This window comes from Dermacentor andersoni, chromosome 5, assembly GCF_023375885.2.
Source record: "Dermacentor andersoni chromosome 5, qqDerAnde1_hic_scaffold, whole genome shotgun sequence".
NCBI lineage: Eukaryota > Metazoa > Arthropoda > Arachnida > Ixodida > Ixodidae > Dermacentor > Dermacentor andersoni.
The window spans coordinates 143,638,141-143,659,331 of record NC_092818.1 but is presented as its reverse complement, the minus strand read 5'-3'; the positions used below and the strand labels follow the sequence as shown (position 1 = coordinate 143,659,331).

Genomic DNA, 21,191 nt, shown 5'->3' with positions numbered 1-21,191 from the left:
GCCCACGCCGCGTCGCTATTGGCCTAATAGCATCACGTGGGCCCTCGCGCCGTGCATCAGCGCCATTTTTCTCGAGAAGAGTCTACGGAGTGGCTAGGAGCTCATGTTGGCTGAAAGAAAGGAGAAACGAGGAGTGAAGGCGGAGGAGGAGAGCGTCACTACCTTACGAAGTTTTTTTAGTAGACCTCACTCCACGCTTCCCGCTCTATACTTCCCCCTATCTCGTCCAACCGCGTTGAACGCGTTTCGCACTTACGTGAGGGTCTGGGAACCTCTTCGCGGTGTGCCCTGCTTCGGGAAGGTTCGTTTTGGACATTTTGAACACGCCAGCCGTAAAGTTGCAGGCTGCGCTGCCAATTGCGTCCTTGCGCCGTCTCCATACTGTGCATGTTTCTTTTCGTAGATTCTAATTGTTCACTGCGCTCCGACTCAAAAATACTTTTGCCGCATTCGGAATTTCAAACCATTGCTTAGCCGTTGCGAGAGCGCATCCCCGTTCACGTTGAGCATTCGAGGTGCCTGGACGCCACAAGCAACAGGCCGAAAGAGGGAGGCGTGAAACACGAGACGTAGGATACCTGTACCTTTATTACAGTATAAAGTATCTTTTTTCATTTTGTACATTTCTGACAGAATTTGTACAAAGCCACGCATTTGACAGCGGAACCGGTCACAAGGGGAAAAACACATACCTACTATTAAAAAAAAAAAAAAAACGTATTATTTACACTTTACATATGTACAAAAATGCATGGGAAAAAGGAAAGCTTTCGTTAAGTCATTCTCATCGTGCCTCCACACTCCAATACAATGAAACAAGAAACATATAATACAGCACAGTCTAGGACGCTTGAGCAAACTTATTAAAACACACATGCACGCACACACTGCTTTTTCGTACATTTGCTTCTATTTCACAGTATTCGTAAGGCATTGAGGCAGGCAGAATGGTATTGGATTGTCACTTCCATACCACGCGTAGAAAAGTTTTTTCATATGCTTCTTGGAGCCACAGATATCGACACATGCGTCTGAAGAAAAGTAAGGGCAGCACAAAATCGTTTGGCTATTCTAAGGGGAAAGAAGACTACTTATCTAAAAGAAAGTGCATCTATACACACACGCTCAACAACAGTGTACGGATTACACAATCCCCCCCAGCCCCCCAACCGACCAGGCACTTTCTGCAGGCTTCGCCTAGCTTCTATAGCTGCGTAACAGTATGTTCACACATCAGTTATATATATTTATATATATATATATATGTATATACTTATATAATCTTTCTGTTACCAAAGAGTGGATGGAATAGTTTTTCTTTTCAGAGTGATTTGCACGTGCACGTACCACAAGAATGCGCTTTTGCTGAAAACATTCACAGGTTTGCTTAGCATGCAATAGACATGAAAGAGATGCAGTGAGGCACTAAGGCCTTGGCCTGCTAACAAAGCTGTAGCCACGGCAGCAGATGTGATAAGTGTTTTCACCCCAACGAAAGATGCTACAGCATCCTCAGTTTCCCTGCATTCCCCCCAACCTGAGCCCTAACAAGAGACGCAGACAACGACGACGTTGCTGCTACAGATTTTGGCACTTCTTTGTGTGTTCTTTCATAAGTAAAAACGAGAGGAAGAAAGAATAAACAGACACAACAAGCTAGAGAAGAGGAGTGCAACATGACAAGGTGCCCTAAAAATGGCTTTTCAGCCCAACCCTGTTTTAACTTGCAAAGCCTACTAGACTGCTAAAAAGAAAAGTGCCACAGGAGGCGCCACCAATCAAAACTCCATCTCTCCCTCACAAGAGTTTAATGCCGAGTTCCATGGGCAGGTAAAGTGACAGAGCGTTCGCACAACTCCAGACCTGCTGAGCACAGTGTTGGTAGAAGCTCAGTGCCTTTGCTTGCAGCAAGGCCTCCATAGAAAGCATAGAAAGCTAAATGGGGAAAGGTTACATACGGAGGCCACATGGTGACGCAGGTGTGAAAAATGTGAGATGTGTGATGAAGAAAGGGGACTAGGCCCTCCCCTGCTAGAAGGATAGGGTCTGCCCAATATGGAAGACATGAGCTGCATACACGGAGGGCCACGTTTGCGCGGTCAGGAAGGCAAACCAGGCTGGGCACCCACTATGCACAGTTCTAGAGAACGAGACATTTCCCCACAAAGTGCGGTGAGGTGGACAAACGTGTACCCAAAGCTTGGCAATCATGCTTTCAAGCTGTCGATTGGGAAGAAGCAAGCTCCCACAACATGTTAAGAGGAAACAATAAAAGGCACATCACATTCCTACACAATGACAGGTGGGCTTGGTCAAGATGCTGTACTTTAGAAGAAAAGGTAAAAGTTGTGACGAGTGAGAAGAGAGAGAAAGCATAGCAATAAACATGAAACACTAACACACATTAAAGCATGTTGGACTCATTCACACACTTCCTTTCATACAGATTTTCGAAGATGCCATGTGCAACATATGTATGAGCTACATGGAAGCATTTGCATGCATTTCAAAGCAAATTATCAACAAGGTGCCTTGGGGCAACTGAAGCATCTTTTTTCAGGTTGTCTGGTCAGAATTCAAAGGAAGCAATATCTTAAACTGCAACAGCACCAAGAACACTCATTTAGCTAGTTTTGAAAACGGTGTGCAGGCTGTATTTGGCTGCCCTGGCCAAGGTTAGTGCTAAGCAACTCAGCAAAGCTGCCAGTCAAAGCTCAGAGGAAAGTCATGACAAATGAACAGTGTGATAAGAGTGGCAAGGGAAATGTGGAACACTCGTCTTGACCCTTCAAAGGAACAGGAGATGCAACCAAAGCTTCTACAAATGCACCTATGAGATAAAAATGCCTCCATCAAGGTTTGACTGTGGGGCGGGGGTCTGTAGAGAGCCAAGTCAATTTGGACAGTGCAAGAGACAAGCATTGGGGCATCAAGTGCTCACCCTAGCCCTAAAGGCTGTGCTGTGCCACAAGAAAGGAGTTATTGTGATGACCTGATTAAGAACAAGTAGAAAAGAAATGCACAGGTGACTCGAAGCTTTTTAGGAAGCAAACATCTGTTCTACAATAAACATATCTCTCAGGCTGGGCACCGGTTTATGAGAAGAATGAGCACAGGTGGGCGAGTCTGAGAGCTTGAAAGGTGAAGATGACTCAAACAACACGCATCTGATTTAAGTAACTCCATTCTTCATGCTTACCATAATAATATTAAAAAATAACTAGATACAGTAAACAGCGCGAGTTCTCAACAAATTAACACACTACACACTGTCCACATGCTCAACACGCAGCTGCTTGCAAAGATACCGAGTTGCAGCAAAGGGGATACAGACACACCAAAGAGAATGCAACAAGCAATTTGTACTCTGTTCTTTTCCTTTCAGGAGAGGCTTTAGAGAAATGAGAGCAGGGGTAAAATGGGAAAAGGAGGCTGTGCTGAGAGACATCACACGCATATATATATATATCTATATATATATATATATAAAGGCATAGCAGGCAGTCCTTTCTTCCCTACTCAGCGGGAACCACGGTAATAAATAAGCTGACTCGCATGAAGGAAGAAGCTGCTTCGGGCAAGCTAGTACCTTTTGCACTTTGCAACAGAGACTTCAACACTAGGGGGAGCAAGTGGGTCGTCCTCTTTTAAGAGAACAGAAATGTTATGAGAATAGCATAGTGCTTCCTCTCATCAAGGTTAACACATCTCACAAATGATCTTCCCCAGCATTTCACCAAGCAGAATATAGGCTACACGTGACAGTGCAACAGGCTGCCTTTTCTACCTGCCTCACAGATTCTTCGGTCAACACATGTTGCACAAACTTGACACCGGTTATCATAGACTACACCATCAAGCGCTGTATTCATCTTTGCAAGCATCTCGACCATATCAGCTAATGAAAGAGAGAGGGAGGGAGGGGCATCGACATAAACTTACAGCACAAGTCTGGCACATTTTGCATGGAAACCAACAGTATTATTTTAGCGATTTTCTGAAAGACACTGAAATGGTTAGAAAAGATGATATTCAAGCACATAACTTGACAAAATATATAGCTAAATAAATACCAAGACAAGGAATGTTGCCAAATTCTGTAACATGGTAAAAATTGTTTTCAATTTCAATGCCCTTTGCAGTGCCAGGCAAGTTAAATTCATTCCATCATGCTAGCGATTGATGCTCCTACACAAGCAACATGCAGTCATCCAGCTGACGGAAGAACAGTCAAATCATGGGAACAGATGGCCTCAGTACTTGCCTTGGCAAACAGTTTACAGTAGCAATACTAAACTTTAATAGATTTTGAAAAACTGACACTAAATGTGCGTAATACACCAGCATAAAAACCATTTCAGTGTCTTTAATGGTCACAATTAAGACAAGTACAGCTGTAAAGCTAGTGTAAAGAATAGCTGAAGTGTTTCCATCTGCGCTTTGAGCAAGGACAGAACTATTGAATGTGACTGATTTCAGCACATCCTTTCAGAACACACAACAGAAGCATCGGCACAAGCAATTTCTGCTTCTAAACATTTGCCTTTACAGTTAACTGGAGCAGGCACAAGATAGCTGCTAAAACCTCTGCCCAGGGCTACATTCAAGATACAGTAGCAACAAATATACAGCTACACAGTGCCAATAGGAACAGAACTTTTTGCAATATGAAAAATAGGCACTAGTCTTTATGGAATCTAGACTTTTACAACATTTATGTGAATGCAGCCATATTTTATGTACTCAATATGGTATTTCAATGGATTTTTTGTTTTGAAGACATCCATAAGTGCACACACTATGTGTACTCCACTCTTTGCTAACCTGGCAAATAGCACGTACCCAAAACACCCCACAAGAAATGAAAAGCCACATCCCTTTGGTCAAGTAATGCAAGGAATAGGACTACACAAGTCGATCAAGGGCTTGAAATGCATTTTCTAATGACCAATAAGCATATTCATATTCGTTACTCTCTGCCTTGGCAGGTGAGCATGGATTAGAGTACACAGTAGCAAATGAAAAGGTCAACATAATGTGCAATGACGGACTGGGTAGTACAGAGCAACTCGAACATAGCGGCACCTAAAGTCGGTAACAGTCCATCTTTACAGTGCTCTATGCGAGTTAACAAGATGGCATTTACGCAAAATTAAGCTGTGCTCTGCACAATGTTTCAATTTCAAGCTCTCAGACGTGAGGCTTTGATGCTGAAAAGTATGCGATTGGTATACTTGTATACTGATCATGGTAGTTAGATCTTAATGACTGCAAAGCGTGCCCCTGTTAACTGCTTAAATCAAACGACTCATTGTAGCGGATTTTGATCCTCAGTACATACACAAACGAAAGCATGGCAGGTCCATGAGAACAAAACCCAAAATCAAGTTTTTGATAAGCACACTAGAAGAATGGGAGCAGTGCATTTCGAATGCTTGAATAGCTCTTAACTGCAGATGACTAATGATAGCAAAAACTACACTATCTGTTAACACATGGTTTCATAACATGCGCGCCTCGGAGAACACCGGGCTTGTGGCATACGAGCCAATTGTGAGGGTACAATACAACCAATCAGCTGTGAAGAAGTACAATGCGACGACCTGGCCTAATCAGTCGCAACGCAACGCTCGTTTGCCTCTTTGCGCACTCAAGCCAGTTGTTTCCAGCTGAATGGTCGGGGAGCAACAAAGCGAATGAAAGAGACGGTGCCACTTCAGCCTACCCGAGGAACTTCCCGCGCACACGTAACCAGAAAGCTTTCACACACCCTCTGCTTCCTCGGCGCAAACCGTAAAGACCACAAAAAGAAAAAGCCTCTCCCTACCGGGGTCTCGCTCCCTGCCACGACGAACGCGTCCGCGCCGCCTTCATAGCGACGGGACGCAGCCGCTGCCGCGTGTCCGGCCGACACAAGCACGGGGAGTGGGGCAGTGCGAGAATGTTAAGAAAAAAAAAAAAAAATAAAGAGGTCAGGCAGACCCGCAACCCGCGACAACGGCACGGGAGCCTCTCGTCCAGCCGGGGCCGAACAAAGAAAACGAGAGTTCTTTTTTTCTTTTCTTTTCAGCCCCATCACCTGGGCGGAGGCGGCGTGGTGCGAAAAAACAGTTCGAGGGAGCAGGGCAGTGCGGTGACGACCTGGCGGACGTAGTTGGGGCCCCAGCCCTTGACGAAGGAGATGCGCGCCACGTTGGGCGCGTACGGGCCGTCCCACGAGACCGACGGGATGCTGCGGTAGAAGCGCGCCCGCTCCCAGTCGAAGACGCGCAGACAGTAGCCGGGCAGCACCTTGAATACTGTGAGGTTGCGCACCGTGGGCACGTCGAGCGTCGGCGACGCCACAAACACGGCGTGCTGGGAGCGGTTGTAGAGCCAGACGCCGTCGCGCTCGTGCAGCAGGGTCAGGCCCTGGCCGATCTTGGCACGCGTAGTCCGCACCACGTCGCGCTCCTCCTTGCACGGCGCGCCGGGGGAAGAAGAGCGCTCAGCCAGCGAGTGCAGCCGGAGCGCCTCTTCGCGCGCCGACGAGGGAGCGCACTCATCGAAGGTGACATGCAACCACGGCCGCTGCACCGAGTACAGGTCTCCCACGCGCTCGTTCAGCTCCCAGTAGGCGATGCGGCACCACGGTTCGCCGTCGTCCCCGCTGGCCTCCCCGACTGGCCCAGCGGTGCAGTCCACCACAGGGGTCGTCGCCGAGTAGCCTGCGTACGTGAGAAGGGAAGTACGAGATCAGAGACACAGTTTGCATTTCAAGTTGCGCCAGCGAAGCGCCCGGACTACGGCGACTTTCGAGACCCGCTCCTGGCGTCCTGTGAACACCAGACGCGCGTCAGACTGCCACGCAAGCCCGAAACACAGCCTAAAAATTGCAACAGGTAGGGAGGTGGCCAAGGGCGGCTTGGGCCCTGTACAGCGCGGGTCGGCGTACTCAATCACAAGTGCTGCGCTCAGCAATTCAAACGCGGTTGGGGACACTGAGCTGATGCATTGCGGCATACAATGAAAGCAGAGCCGTACCGAGTGAATGGGTCTTCTTCGTGATTTGGGAGAGGGAAAATACGTTCCCCAGCGCTCACTGGTGGCGCAAGAAGCGCCGGCCGCAAGCACTGACACAGCCTGCGAAGGTAATGGTGAGCGAGGGACCTATGCTGCACAGTGCTGTCGGACACAAGTGTGAGCTCTGGGCTGACTTAATTGGCGAGTTTCGTATGGGTGGAAGTTTTTATAAAAAGGTGTTCTAGCACTAAGTACGATGCGGACACTGAATTCGGTCGCCAGGCCTATGTCCCACACGATCGCGACGCTTGCCACCTTGCCAATCAGCAATGCAACAAAAATTGCACTGCCCCGCGCCAGCTTTCACTCTTGCTTCACTACTGCTTCAAAGCTACGGCGGCGACCCGGCTAGAGGGAGAGAAAAATAAAGAAGCGCCCTAATGAGCTGAAAATGAGCGTCTACGTCGACGTCTCCACCATCTGCCACACACGCGTAACGGGCGAAAACCTGCGACGCCAACGACCCGCCAGAATAACCCCCTTTATTATTTTTTTTAATCTCCCCTCCGATACCGGCCACCGTATGCCTTGGGGCGGTCTACCACTGGCGCCGCTGCAAAGCCCCGTCCCTCGAAGGCAGGCAGCTGCTAGCGTGGCCAGTCCGATTCAAAAGACGTGCACGCGCACTTCCCGCCGCATGCCCCCCCCCCCCCCCCCCCCCCCCTCATTTGCTCGAGGAACCCCAGCAGAGGACAAGCCAGCAGCGGTCAGTCAGCAGCGAGACAGACGAACGGCGCCTGGAGGCCCTTCCCCCCTCCAACCCCGTCGCGTCGCCGCCGACGACGGCCCAGCAAGGAAACCGCTCTCTCGCTCAACATCTCTGCCGCCAGTCAAGATGGAGGGAAAAAAAAAGTGATAAAAATGGTGGGCGACCGGCAGGCGCGGCGGCAAGAAAAAGCATAGACCACCACCGCAAGGGGGCTTGCCGCAGCCGACCCAGAATTGCGAGACGCAAAACCTTTAAAAATATCGCGGGCACGATCGAGCGAAAATACTACGTCGCGGTAGCAGCGTCGGCGCGAGCGAACGCGAAGGCCTTCCTGGCGCCGGCTCCCGAGTACAAGCGAAGACCAAGTCCTTGGCTCAGACAAGGCTTTCAGCGAGAAAAAGCTGGGGAGAAACGCGGTGGGCTGAGAGATTCTGAAAAAAAAAAAAGAAAAAAAAAAAAAGACCCTGCGCGCAGAGAACCCAGCGCAGTGGGCACCTAATTTGATCGGCGAGCTCCGTCGAGAAAACTTGAACCATTTTTTAAATCGCTGCCTTCGTAACCAAGACCCAACTAGTGGATACATGTTGCGGGGTGCGACTCCACAGGCTCATCGTTTAAAATCGTACATTTGCCAGAACCGGAACAGCGATAGACACGCACATATATCGCTGAATTGCGACACGTCTTTAGCCAAAGCGATTTGCGATGTGACGGCAGGCACGTTGGCGCAGCAATGCAAAGACTGGGCACACCTGTACCAGCAGTGAGGACGCCAACGGGTGTGCTGCTATGTTCTCTTATCACACAACTACCTTGCAACCAAACAAACTCCTCTTCGTGGAACTGAGCTCACATACCAAATTCTATTCACGGGGAATGGCTGCCAAAGAGGTGTTTCTGGCAGAAAGCCTAACATCGGAATTCAGAAGGCAAGCCAGCGTAGCTATAGAACCGTGACCGTACGGATGGGATAAGGCAGAGTTGCAATTTCTAGCAAATCGTAACGGATGGAAACAACTTTATTTTAGCAAATAGTAATCGTCCTGCGAAACCCACCGCTTATTCTGGCCTCTAGGCACCGAAACAGCGCAACAAGAACTTGACTTGCCGGTTTAAAATACTGACAGCCGATTGTTACTGTAAAGAACGCAAGACGGCGCCCAGTTGCCGTTACCTTTTGCGGTATCGATTTACAGTTAACAAGTGAGGGCATGAACAGTGGCATGACACGCTATTTACAACCGCCTATTCGAGGAACAAGTGAAACTGTTGCGTTACAAGCGAGTTTCGAGTGGCGCACATGGCAGTGCAATTAGCGTGATTTCAACCACGCAAAACGTAACCGACGTTATGCAGCAGAAGGCTCGCGCAGCGTTCGTAAACAACCACGCTAAAAAAAGAAAATAACCCGCAAGAACGAGGCATGAGCTTGGCATCGCAGAAATACCTGATGCGGACGACAAGGACGAGGCCGCAGCGTTGCACCGACGGCGCAGAAGTGCGCGCAGCGCGATGACAAGACGCCGAAGTCTCTTGACAATTCCTTTCGAGAGACGGAGATACTTCTTGAGCCGGCGCAGCCAGGCCAACACCAGCACGCGGCAACTGCACACAGTACGTTCCATGGCGGCGGACGACGCTATGCAGGAGGACGTCGGCATAATCAAGACTACGCTGTCGCAGTGGCCGACGGCGCCAGGGATGTAGATTCAAACGACGACATCGCGCCGCCGCCAGCGCACGAAGAGTGACGCCGCTGCTGTCGAGGCCGCCATTGCGGCGCCCCTGGATGCACGCGTAGAGGGGGGTTCGCTCGTCGCACGTAGACTCAACTCGGCGCCGGTTGACGCGAGAAAGCGCGCGCGGGGGGCCGTCCTCATTCTCTCGCCAGCAACGCACTCCCTCCACCTCCTCTCTCCAGCCCTTCCTCCTCTTCGCCTCTTTCCACACTTCCGTATACGCTTGCCGACACCGTCGACAGATGACGCCAGCAGCAAAGGAGGCATAAAGCCAGGAGGCGCGCCGCTGCGATGTGCGAGTACGCCGGCGCAAACGCGCCCGTCGATCCGAACGAAACTTTTGTTATTGTGGTTGTTTATGTTCTGGTATGACAAACGCAAACCGGAAAAAGCACTGTCTACTGTAACGCTGTAACTCTCAAGAACGCAAACGAAAAAGAGTAGGCACAATGGCCCTGCCTCACCATGGGCAATGCATGATACGCTGAGGGCTATCCAGAGCGATAAAATAAAATAAAAGGATATGTGCCTTGCGGCCTGAAGTGTTTCAGTTCATGTTGGAGGGCCGTGCAGTGATCGATCCATATTGCGTACCCAGCAATTCGAAGCTCTGAAATTTAAGTAAACTTTTACGACTCTTGCTCGGAAGTGTCCTGCAATCCCAACCGCACGGTCCAGTTCTGCTCGCGCGTACTGAGGAGTGAAACGTTCCATTAAGTCTGCAACACAAGCGAACTTTATCGGTCGACAAGTGCAACGGACAGCGAGTGAACTGCTTCCTTACTGTCTCCCTGCAGAGCTGTCTTTATTCTGTTGAGACCCACCTGCATGAGCAACAAGAGTTCCAGAACTTTAGTTTGTGGTTAGTTAGCTACGACACGGAACGCTTTACATACAGGGCGACATGTTCTCAACAGGCCAAACTACCGACTCCGTTTTGACGCGCAGAGCGTGTGTGGAAAGCGTCGCTGCGATGGGCACAGCGGTGGGAGCAGTAGCAGCTATTTTGCTCTGACCGAGTTGCTTCAGTGCAGGTTTCGATACGGCAGAACAAGGTAACCGCGCTTCGTCGATGTTTACTATGAAACTTTAGTAAATGCCTCCCGTTAGGCTGTTCTAGGAGTAACCTCAACAGATGAGCTATGACCTCACGTGCTTACTAGAAACTGCGTGCACCGTTAGGGGCACCCTTCTGGCAGGCCGAGTGCCGGCTTCTGGCTCTTATAACCCTGCACGGAACTAGCGAGAGAAAGAAAAGTACGGGACGTGGATGGCGCCTCCAGCTCCGGCAGGCCCCGAGTGACGTCGCTTCCTTCGTTTTCATATATCGCCGGCGCGACGTCGTGGCTCGAGCCAAAAATACTTTTCATCCGGGCGGACAGGAGGAATGCATCTGCGAGGATGCCGTCCAAAAGCGTTGCCCCTGATCGCGCCTCGAGCTTAGCGACGTCAGAACAGTAGCAGCGGCCCGGGGGAAGCTTCTCTCGGCAGATTTCCATGTCTCTCCCGCGCATGCCACGGCGGGGTTAAAGAATTCCCCCCACCGCAGCAGAGTTGGAACGACTCCGCGGAGTCATTCTGAGCGCAGCTCGGCGCGAAACGAAGACGGGGCGAGCGGAGGAGGCAGCAAAACCACTCGCCAGGTGTGTCACAAGCAACCAAAACGACCGCTCATCTGCGCGTACAGGTATAAGCTTACGAAACCTGGCGCGAGAGCAGACGTCATAGGCGGAACGCCTCTGAAAAAGTGTACCCTCATTGTAAACTAAACGCGTTCGCGAACTTTGAACGAAACATACCGTTCCTTCCGCAGTCCCGTTTTGTCGCATCCTGCTCCTGCTAATCGACGCTCGCGTGTGACCAGGACGCTAAACATTTATTCCGCCGTAAGCATAAGCCTCTCTTAACCTATAGGAAAACGCAAGGTTAGAAAAAGTGGCGGCAGTTCCTGATATATGAAGGCGAGGCCTGACACCTAGGCCCAGCTTACAATGCAATTCGTCGTCATCGCGCGAATTTATTAGCTTGCGATATCCACGAGGTCCCACGGACCGCCCGATCTCAAGAGTCCCCGATCCCAAGCAGTTATCGGCAAAGCTGGCGAAAAAATGTGCCGTGCCGGCCACAGCCTTTAAATCTATGCAAACCTTATTACTATTCCATCTTAACTGCGCGTATACAATGTGCGCAATAATTGTGCGCTAATTTGGTGTCGCGTAGACGGCCCCCGTCCTTCTGGGCCCGTCGGTTTGGTCTTCTTCCTTGCGACTATTTCCGGCTGCAATCCTGGGCCGGCGTAACGTGTGGATTCCCTTTCGCTCGATTCTATTCCCTTCTTGTTCATCATCCACCGTCAGCCGATAGCGGCGATAAGTCCATGGGCGGTACACCACTCGGGCCACTGACGATGCGCAAAAAATAAATAAAAGAAAGAAATGTAATTGAAATAGAATAGTTACATTAATGCAGACCTGTTCGTCTAGCACAACGTTTATGTTGGACCTCGGCGCGCCTGCGTTTAGTTATACCTGCGCGCGCACGTTGGCAGAAATAAGCGGGAGCCCTGCGCCCTCGGTTATGCGCACTTGAAGGCGTCAGCGGGTCGATCGTGCAGACAGTTAACGATAACGCTCCTCCAGTGAGCAATAACGTCTAACTAGCTGCAGTAAAAGTAAAACTGCATCCAGTCAGTCAGGGGCTGAATTCACAAAGATTTTTCGTTCGGCAGTGTTGTTTGCCACTATAGCCGGTCGCCTTCGTTTAGTGCGTCCAAGGGCGCGCTATTAGCTAGTACCTGCTCTTATGGACAGTCCTATATAACGTGAGAACTTTCTGTGTGTGTGTGCGCGAATACAGGACGAGAATGCGCTTTGCCACAAAGAACGACAGGAAGTGCTGCGGCGTGTAACCGTCAAACAAAGCGGAGGCTTTAATCGGGGCCCATTGCTTACGCGGTTACTGGGAGCGTATAGTTCTGTATTTGGCGAAGACGCCCGGAGGTCTTGTCCAAACGTGCTGCCGGAAGCGTCCTTCGCCATTCAGACAAAAGAATCGCTCGCTCCCGTTTGCTGGGACCAGCGTACCTGAGAAGCAGCGGGCCTTGGCGCCCGATCATTCGTCCCTCAACTTTCGGGCTCGACCTTCTTCCGCGCTAAACGGCAGCTTGGTTCGCTACTAGACCGCACTCAATGCGCAACGATCAAGAGGCGAGGCTGGGTCTCGCCGTTTACTTCTGCGAAATGTGCTACATTGACACAGAACGTCCTTCTTCCTTTCTTCTTCATATCCCCTCATGTTATCATTCGTTAAACATTTTACCGTCTGCTGAGAAGCCGACAATGCAGCAGTTGTCATGCCATCACTTTCAATTTCATCGAAATAAATCACTCACTCCACGTAGTTGGGCGTACAGTGTGATTCAGCAAAATTTTAAACTGCGCGAAGAAGACGGGACATGAACAGTAACATATATATGACGCACACACTGCGCTTTATGTGTGCATCTATGTTTCTGTTCATGTCCCGTTTTCTTCGCGCAGCAGTGGCTACAGGAAGCGCGACCTCGCACCTCCAATGGCCGATGCGTGGCTCAGTTTACTTCACCTGTCGAAGACATCTCTCTGCGTACCGTCTTGATTTCACTATGTAATGCAGCGATGGTTTACGGCCTCGAATACAAGTCAGGCGTGTCCTGTTATAATAGGTGCCCAACTAACAGGCGGTATGCACGGCCACCGCGTGGTCGCCTAGTGTTGTACAGCCAGCACGACAAAAACTGCGCGCTAACTCGGCCCACATATCCTATATAGCAGCGATGTGGAAGCTGTGAATAGGGCGACAATATGGCGTGCGTGACGTCACGTGAACACTCTTATACACGCTTACGAGACGAACACATTGGCACGTACAAATCTCAATACACGTAAATCGAAGCGTCCTGCAGACAACAGCACAAACAGATGGACAAACAAACGCGGCGAAGGAGATACGTTCGCTCGGGTGATAGCGATATGTCCGCGCAGTGCCAGGCCAGCAAAATAACAGGAATATATTCGCACGTCCGCTTACCTCGCTATTTTGGCCACAAACGGACGACGTACTGCAGGAATATCTCCACCTTGCATGCAGGCGCAATAATGTTCGAGGGCACATATTGGACACGTACTCGTGACGTACTATCCATGCAAAAGAACTACCGTTCAAAACATAGTGAATGAAGGCCGAGAACCAGCTGGAAGCCATACAATTATTCCGTGGGATTCTGGCCAACAGCGCAGACATTCCGTTTCCAGGGCTCTGCAGACGCGAGTAGCAAAGGAAACGGCGTGCCTCTAAGTGTTACCCCTAACAAAGTCTGCCCAAGAAGCCGTGAAATAGTCGAGGTTTTCTAGAGCTTTAGGCCAACTCAGCAATGCGGAATGCAAACATAGATAGAACTGCCGATCGTCGCGGAGAACAATGCTGCTGCTGACAGAAAGTAAGCCGCAGCTGGGCACTGCATGCACTTAGCAGGCGAACAGCGTGGAAAAAATATGCGGACAAAGGAGAAGCGCGGTCGCGGCTAGGACCGACGAAATGCGCGCTTCTGGCGTCTTGCGATGTGGCGGTACGTTACATATGCATGTCCCCGAGAAACACACAAACCGAGGTGAAGGTCCGGAGACTATATTACGCCTTACCGACCAATTACGATTTAATAAATTCTCTATTTCCATGGCGAGTGAGAGATTGAAAATATTTCCCCTATTCAAGTGACCGATATGTATACATATATCCCTTACCTTATTCTCATTATATGGGTTTACACAGGATGAATGACAAACAAACCAAAGCTCTCGGTCTTCCTACAGCCGACTTCCCATTCTTTCGCTCACCTACACTTCAGTGAGACACGACGCGGGTGAGAATAATCAGAGTGAGAGTTGGGGAGGAGGGAGTACGGGCGATTACGATACGTCGCACGCACAAGGAGACTCGTTGGACTGGCAAAGAAGGTTAAGGGGAAAGAGGTTGCCTTGCCGCAGTTGATGCCCGCCTAGCGCACAATGATAAGGGACGAAGCGAGATGAATAAAAAGGGAGAGAGAATTCCATGAACCCATCGCTTTTTTTTTTCTCTCAAGCAGCGGGCTGCTGCTGCAGAGCCGGCGCGTCGTGACGCACGCCGCATTCGTCATGGACAAGCGGCACGTAACGGCAGCCGTCGCAAAAACCGCGCAAGAGGCTAGCGAAGTGCCCGAGAAAATTTGGCCTCTGGGAAAGATCTCTCTCGTCTCGGACTTCAAACGCACGGCCGCCAAGGCCTCACAGCCCCGCCGTTAGCCTTTCACCGCTGACGTAGAATGGGGCACATTCGCAGCACTCTTGTTATATGCCTTGGCCACCCAAAAATCCATTTGCCGGGCGGCACGCTATAATGACAAGGCGACCGTCAGCAAACCCCAGAAGTTCGGTTCCGCGACGACAGAAGAGCGAGATATGGCGCGAGCAAGCCAGCGGTAGATCTATTTGCGACGATTCAGCGTACTCGGAAAACTGCTGCATGTTGTCTGGATGTCACTCTGCTCTGAAACTGCGACAGGTGAGCCTAAAGAGGGCAAGAGTCAACCGGAACTCCCCTCGCTGCGCACGTCAGGGTACCGACTCCCCTTCACCTCATTCCGCCCCCCTATTTCCTCGAACCAGTAAGGGAAGGTCACGCGCTTGCGGGGACGGAGACAATACCAATTAACGCACATACACAAGAAAGAAGGCAACAGATACACAATGCCATGTCTCTATTTCGTCGAAGAAGCGTCAGCGCCGGGGTCCTAATTGGTCAGAAAAACTGCCTTCTCGGTGGCAGCCCACGACAGGGTGCACACAGCAAATGCAGCGGCAGCCGGCGCCCCGCCTTGCGCAGACACAAAGTGACAACAGCAGACCGCCGGGCAGACAGTCGGTCGCACGACCGCGTCCCCAAAAGCTAAGCAGCAGTGCGGTCGAGAGCACAGCGGCGATAGACGCCACCGCACTAGCTGCCGGGCGCAGAGAGAAGAGGAAGGTTTTCTATGATTAGCAGGAGGGCAGCCCGAGCGACCGACCGCGCGCCGTGCTGGTGGTGGCTGCTGCTGCGGCGGCTGCTGGCGGAAGCAACAAACATCGTCTGCGGCGGCGCCGCCGCCGGTGATGTACGAGCGAAGGCTGGCGCCGAAACTCGCCGGCGCCACCGGCTCTCCCCAATCCCCTCTCTCCCGAGTCGGCGCCGCCGCCGCCGCCGTCGCGTCGGAGCCGCCGCCCGCGATCCAGGGACGCGATAAAAGGCGACCGCGGACACTGCGCATGCTCCGATGACGCTCCCGCGCTGCCCGCGCGTTGCGAGGGGAGGCGAGAGAGAGAGAGGCAAGCAGCAGCGTGCGTGTGTATGTGCGCATAGTGGGAGGGGTCGTCGTCGTGCGTACGTACGTATTCGCCCGTACGATCACTGGTCTCGTCGTCGCCGCCGTCAAACGCTCCCTCGGACAGATGTCGCGCGCCGCACCGCACGCCGGCGCAAGCGTAGCACGCCCACTAAGCCAGAGGCGCCAAAATCGATTAGCCTCTTTACCGTTTCTTTTCATTCTTCTCGCACCCATGCCGACGCGTGCCGTCGCGAAACACGTGCTGTGCGGCGTCAGCCGCAGACCGGAACGGTTTTTGTCAGCACCTAGTGGCGTCGTTCTCTGCGATGACAAGGACACTTCCCTTCACGCGCAAGGACTTCGAGCGCACTGGGTGCACGTGTAGCGCATTGTTGCTCTTCTAAAAGCCGCGTGAAAGGGGTAAGCGAGCAGGCTACGTATAGCCAATTGGAACGTCGTTAAGCCTGCCCTACAAAGCCTACAGCAGAAGTGCTGCTGTCCTACATCGGCGCGTGACTCGGACACTGTGATATTAGGTAGGCTGTTATACGCATGCCAGCATCATCGAATGCAGACAAAATAAGCGGCACCAAAGCGGTGCACAGTGCTAATAAATTAATATCTGATCTGAAAACGTTTAGCTCAAGAACGTGCTGTCGTTCGTTCTCTTCGGTGCTGACAAACGCTGAAAAGGGACCGCCTGCTCTGGAATCCCATATTTTGTCTTCACTGTCGCTGGCGCCCGTCAGAGCTGGTAACACGGCACGAAATAAAGCCAGCATGACACTCGCCATGGTTCAAGATGTGACAGCGCGACTTTGGACGAGAACATAAGATCAGATAGCAAACGAGGGCCACGCAGAACCAACTAGCCCTATCTTTGACGTTAGCTACCTGCGCTATACTCTAACCTATTCCGTCAAAGGTCGGCCGGCAAGCGTCCGACGTACGCACGGTCCGACGGCTCGAACAGCGGCAGCGAAGGTCGCCGCGGCCGCTCCAACAACGGTGTTTACTCTCCGCTGGAAACCCGCGGCTGTCCGGCCACAGGGAACGACTTCGCGAGAAGTCAATAGTGCTCCCCGACCAAGTTGTAGAAGCCAGACCGGCACAAGCAAAGAGAATTCAGAAAGAAAGAAAAGGAAAGGGGGGTCGGAGGGATACGGCAGCAGGCGACGCGCGCTCCGACACGGAGGGAGAGGCTCCTCGGCTCGGTGAAAGCGGCGCCGGGGCGACCACGACGCGAAGGTCGCGCCGGCGCCACCGCATACGACAGGAGACGACAACGCGCGCGTGTCCCTCAGACCGACAAGAGACGTCGATGACGCGATGCCACCGGTTAAATATGATTACCAAGTGGAAGGCGTTTTAAACCTGCTGTGCACGTGGAAAGGCGCGCCACCCACAATTAGGAGGGTGAGAGAAAAAGAAATTTCCCATCGTCTGGCGCTGAGCCCTGGCGCGAGATGGCAGCGCCGTACGAGGCGAACATCTTTCCGAGTGAACGAGACTTGTCGGCGGTCCGATACATTCATATTCGTCATCCAATTTGTTGACAGGTTCAATCTGTCAGGCCTGCTGCCCGCTTTCTCGTTTGCTAGATTTTCGTGTTTGTGAACTCCCGACTTTGACCAGTCTCAATGGACACTTGTTTGCTTTAGTGAAGCCAGCCGTCTCTCTCTCTCTCTCTCTCTTTCACACATATACGGCAGACTTAGTTTAGCTTTTTGATCAAACAACGCGTTTAATATGTGTTTGTCACGAACATACATACGCGTTTGTACGCGCCGTCCCTACACCTTTAGCATTGCAGCGCCGTACGAGGCGAACATCTTTCCGAGTGAACGAGACTTGTCGGCCGTCCGATACATTCATATTCGTCATCCAATTTGTTGACAGGTTCAATCTGTCAGGCCTGCTGCCCGCTTTCTCGTTTGCTAGATTTTCGTGTTTGTGAACTCCCGACTTTGACAAGTCTCAATGGACACTTGTTTGCTTTAGTGAAGCCAGCCGTCTCTCTCTCTCTTTCACACATATACGGCAGACTTAGTTTAGCTTTTTTGATCAAACAACGTGTTTAATATGTGTTTGTCACGAACATACATACGCGTTTGTACGCGCCGTCCCTACACGTTTAGCATGGCATAGCGTACGCACTTGTCTGACAGGACAGTAAGGCAATAAACTAATGAATAATTTTTTTTTGTGCAGCAAACGGTTTTGATGCTACGACGGTGCAGTCAAACGGCATCAAACTTACGTACACGGTGTTTTTGGCCAACTTCTCCCACAACTCACTTTATCAGCCACTGAAATACCTTACGGCTTCCTCGTATTGAAGCTTCGACATCGCTCTCCGGGCTCTTATATTAACTCTGTATCCCCTTGTCACCATCAATAGTGCCAATCGTTGCCGATATAAAAACTATCGTTATCTTGTCATTACGCCATCGCGCAGCCGCCTCTCTCAGACCTTCGCCACACTGCGCTCGATACAAACCGTTATATATCACGGATAAGCCAGTTTCAAGCTGTTATCTACACTCATACCAATGTAATACTTGTAATACTTATCTTTCTTCCTGCCCCTTCCTGAAGTGCAAGATAGCGCCAACCGGGCGATACAATGGTTAACCTCCCTCCTTTCCCACCTTCATCTTATCTCTGTCTCCTCTGACTGGTTGCAAGCATGAGTAATCGTTATTTAGCAATGAACACAGCCTTGCTTGAATAAGCACTAGTTAAAGTTATCCAGGTGTGAGGTTAGGTACTCCTGCAGTGGACATAAAATAGGCTGATGATGATGATGAACGTTATCCAGAGAGGAGTACAGCCTCCTTAATACTTAACCCGAACAGCTTTCTTTCGGATGACGCTGGAGATTGATGGTTGGGAATGGTTCTTTTAAAATGCTAGCATTAGGCGTCTTCCTTCCAAAGCACTGGATGTTTGCTCCTTAAAAACCTGCATTTGTTAAAATTAAGCCGCTAGAGACGCATATTCATGGTTCGGGTAGAGTCTGACGGCGGATGTATAAGTTAGGAAGTGAAGTTGTAAATACAGAACAAACAATGTCTCATTAAAAAAAGTACTACGCTATATTGCTTCTAAACATTTATTATTATTATTATTATTATTATTATTATTATTATTATTATTATTAATCGCTATCCTTCTTGCAGGGAGGCGCGAAAGTTGGATCCAAGCCTGCAGTTTACTGGAAACGCCGTAGAGGGCCATTGTATAGTGGTCTGAGTTTTTCATTCTAGCAACTATAAAGATATCGCGCTTACCACGCGTTTCGTTTTCGTCGAATTATCGAAGCATGACTGCATCTCTTAGTTATCATCGTACAATAAAACACTTATTGTTATAGTTTGCCCGGTCGCTTTAGCTTTCTCGACCAACAGCGAAATCAGTCCCACCTACCTGCAACAGCTTGTGTCTGCGACAGCATAAATAAAGTGCGTACAAAAGTAGCCTTTTCTTGATCTTTATTTTCACGTACAAGGCGTTGCTACAACAGACTATAATTCTATTATCAAGTCTTTTGATTAATTATTCCCACTGAAAAATATAAGGCGCGAAAGACAAGACACGGCGGCAGGCGAATGGTCTTCGTTTGAAGTTGTTCGAATAAATACGCAGATCGCCTGTTTCCCACACGCAGAAGTATCTAGCTTGTTTTAAAACGGGTCAGAAACTGTCGCGCACTCCAAGATGGGCAGCCACGAGGCAAGCATTTTGCAAGCCCACTAGACCGCGTTCCCGGGCAATAAATAACTCACGTGCAACATTGCGTCGAGGTACATAGCTACGAAACGCAAATAACGATTTGTTATGCGAAATCATTAATCCCGCTTGCAGTGGCAGCGCTGCCACTCGCCACGTTGTCGGAAGGAGGGGTCCGCATATTTTCCATTTCCTGGCTATGCGCCCATCTCTCTCTCTTTCTCTCTCTCTCTCTCTCTCTCTCTCTCTCTCTCTCTCTCTCTCAGCCTTCTTTCCGGCAGCTAGCTGTCGCGGCATCGCGTTAAAACCAAACCACGTCAAGGAAACGGTGGAATCTTGAATCTTGTCCAGAACCGCGCTTTACGTCCGCACCAATGCAGAGAAGCGGCAGCGAAACAACACGGATAACAGATACCACTGCCAGCGGAGAGAATCAAGGCACACGAGACACGTGGCGCGCGCCTAGCATTTAAATAAATAACTAAAATGTTAAAGGAAAGCATTCAAGCTATTACGGGTGTTCATACTTTATTCTTGCACTATGTACGAAAAGGCGGGGACAGGAAAACAGAAACAAACGCCCTTTTGAACATTATTACGGGTGCCTCTTAGCGCAGTGTGCGTCAAAACTGTAGTTTAGTGTACGCTCATGCAGCTTGAGCACAACCGAGCCGATCCAACGTACACTGCAAAACGTAGACTACAGGAGGGTCGATGGTGGCGGCATCTTGGTTAACCAAGATATATCTGACCATGACCTCCGAGATACGGCGTCGCGCCGAAAGATGTCGGAGGTCCGTGTGTGGTGCAAACGTATCCGTAGCGGCATCAGCGTACCGAAGTATTTCTTGCAGGTTTTCTTTTTCGAAGGGAAGTGCCGCGCACCACAAGAACGTTCTTAGCTCGTTTGTGGTTGACGACATCGCCGCGAGATGTTTTCAGCGCCGTTACTGCGTCGGAATACATTTTACGGTGCACCCCCGTTCATGCTGAATCTAACAACCTTGCGGATCCCTTGAAAACGTTCGCTGATCGATTTCGAAGATGTGCGTCTACATAAACAGTGCGCGGATCCGGACTAATGTTCTGGTATTTTACGCTGGTATTTCTTGACACCGTCGATCACTGCATCCGGCCTACTCAATAAACTGAAGTACTATGGTTTTTGCAGACAGACTGCAGAGTTTCTCGGAAGTTATTGAAAAAACTGCCAGCAAGGTAGTTGTAATGAATAACTTCATGTCGTACCTACGGCGAAACAGAACACGTGTTCTCCAAGGATCACTCCTGGGACTTTTTTTATCATTTTTTTTTCTGTACATTAATGACTTGCCCAATGCGCTAAGATCTGCAAAAATACTGATGTATGCCGATGATACAGTGATGATATTAACAGGAGATGATGTCCAGGATGTTCAAAGGAAAACTAATGCCGAGCTGACTAACATTTTTAGATGGTTAGCCGCAAATAAATCAACAGTTAAAGCAGAAAAATACTCAATGCCCTTCCACTTTGTGAAGAAGGATGACCAGCGAAGCTGTGTATGTGGGCCCCTTAATGACGAACTGC

General features: G+C 50.3%; 1 protein-coding gene across 1 annotated transcript in view; it reads right to left on the bottom strand.

Annotated features, from left to right (window-relative positions):
• Positions 1-570: 570 nt before the first annotated feature.
• The window catches only part of LOC126531316 (mothers against decapentaplegic homolog 6-like), a 105,304-nt gene continuing 84,683 nt past the window's right edge, over positions 571-21,191 (bottom strand). The window contains exon 4 of the mRNA XM_050178812.3: positions 571-6,707. Coding sequence (XP_050034769.1) covers positions 6,076-6,707 — 632 coding nt within the window. The 3' untranslated portion in view covers positions 571-6,075. The remainder of the gene's footprint in view (positions 6,708-21,191) is intronic.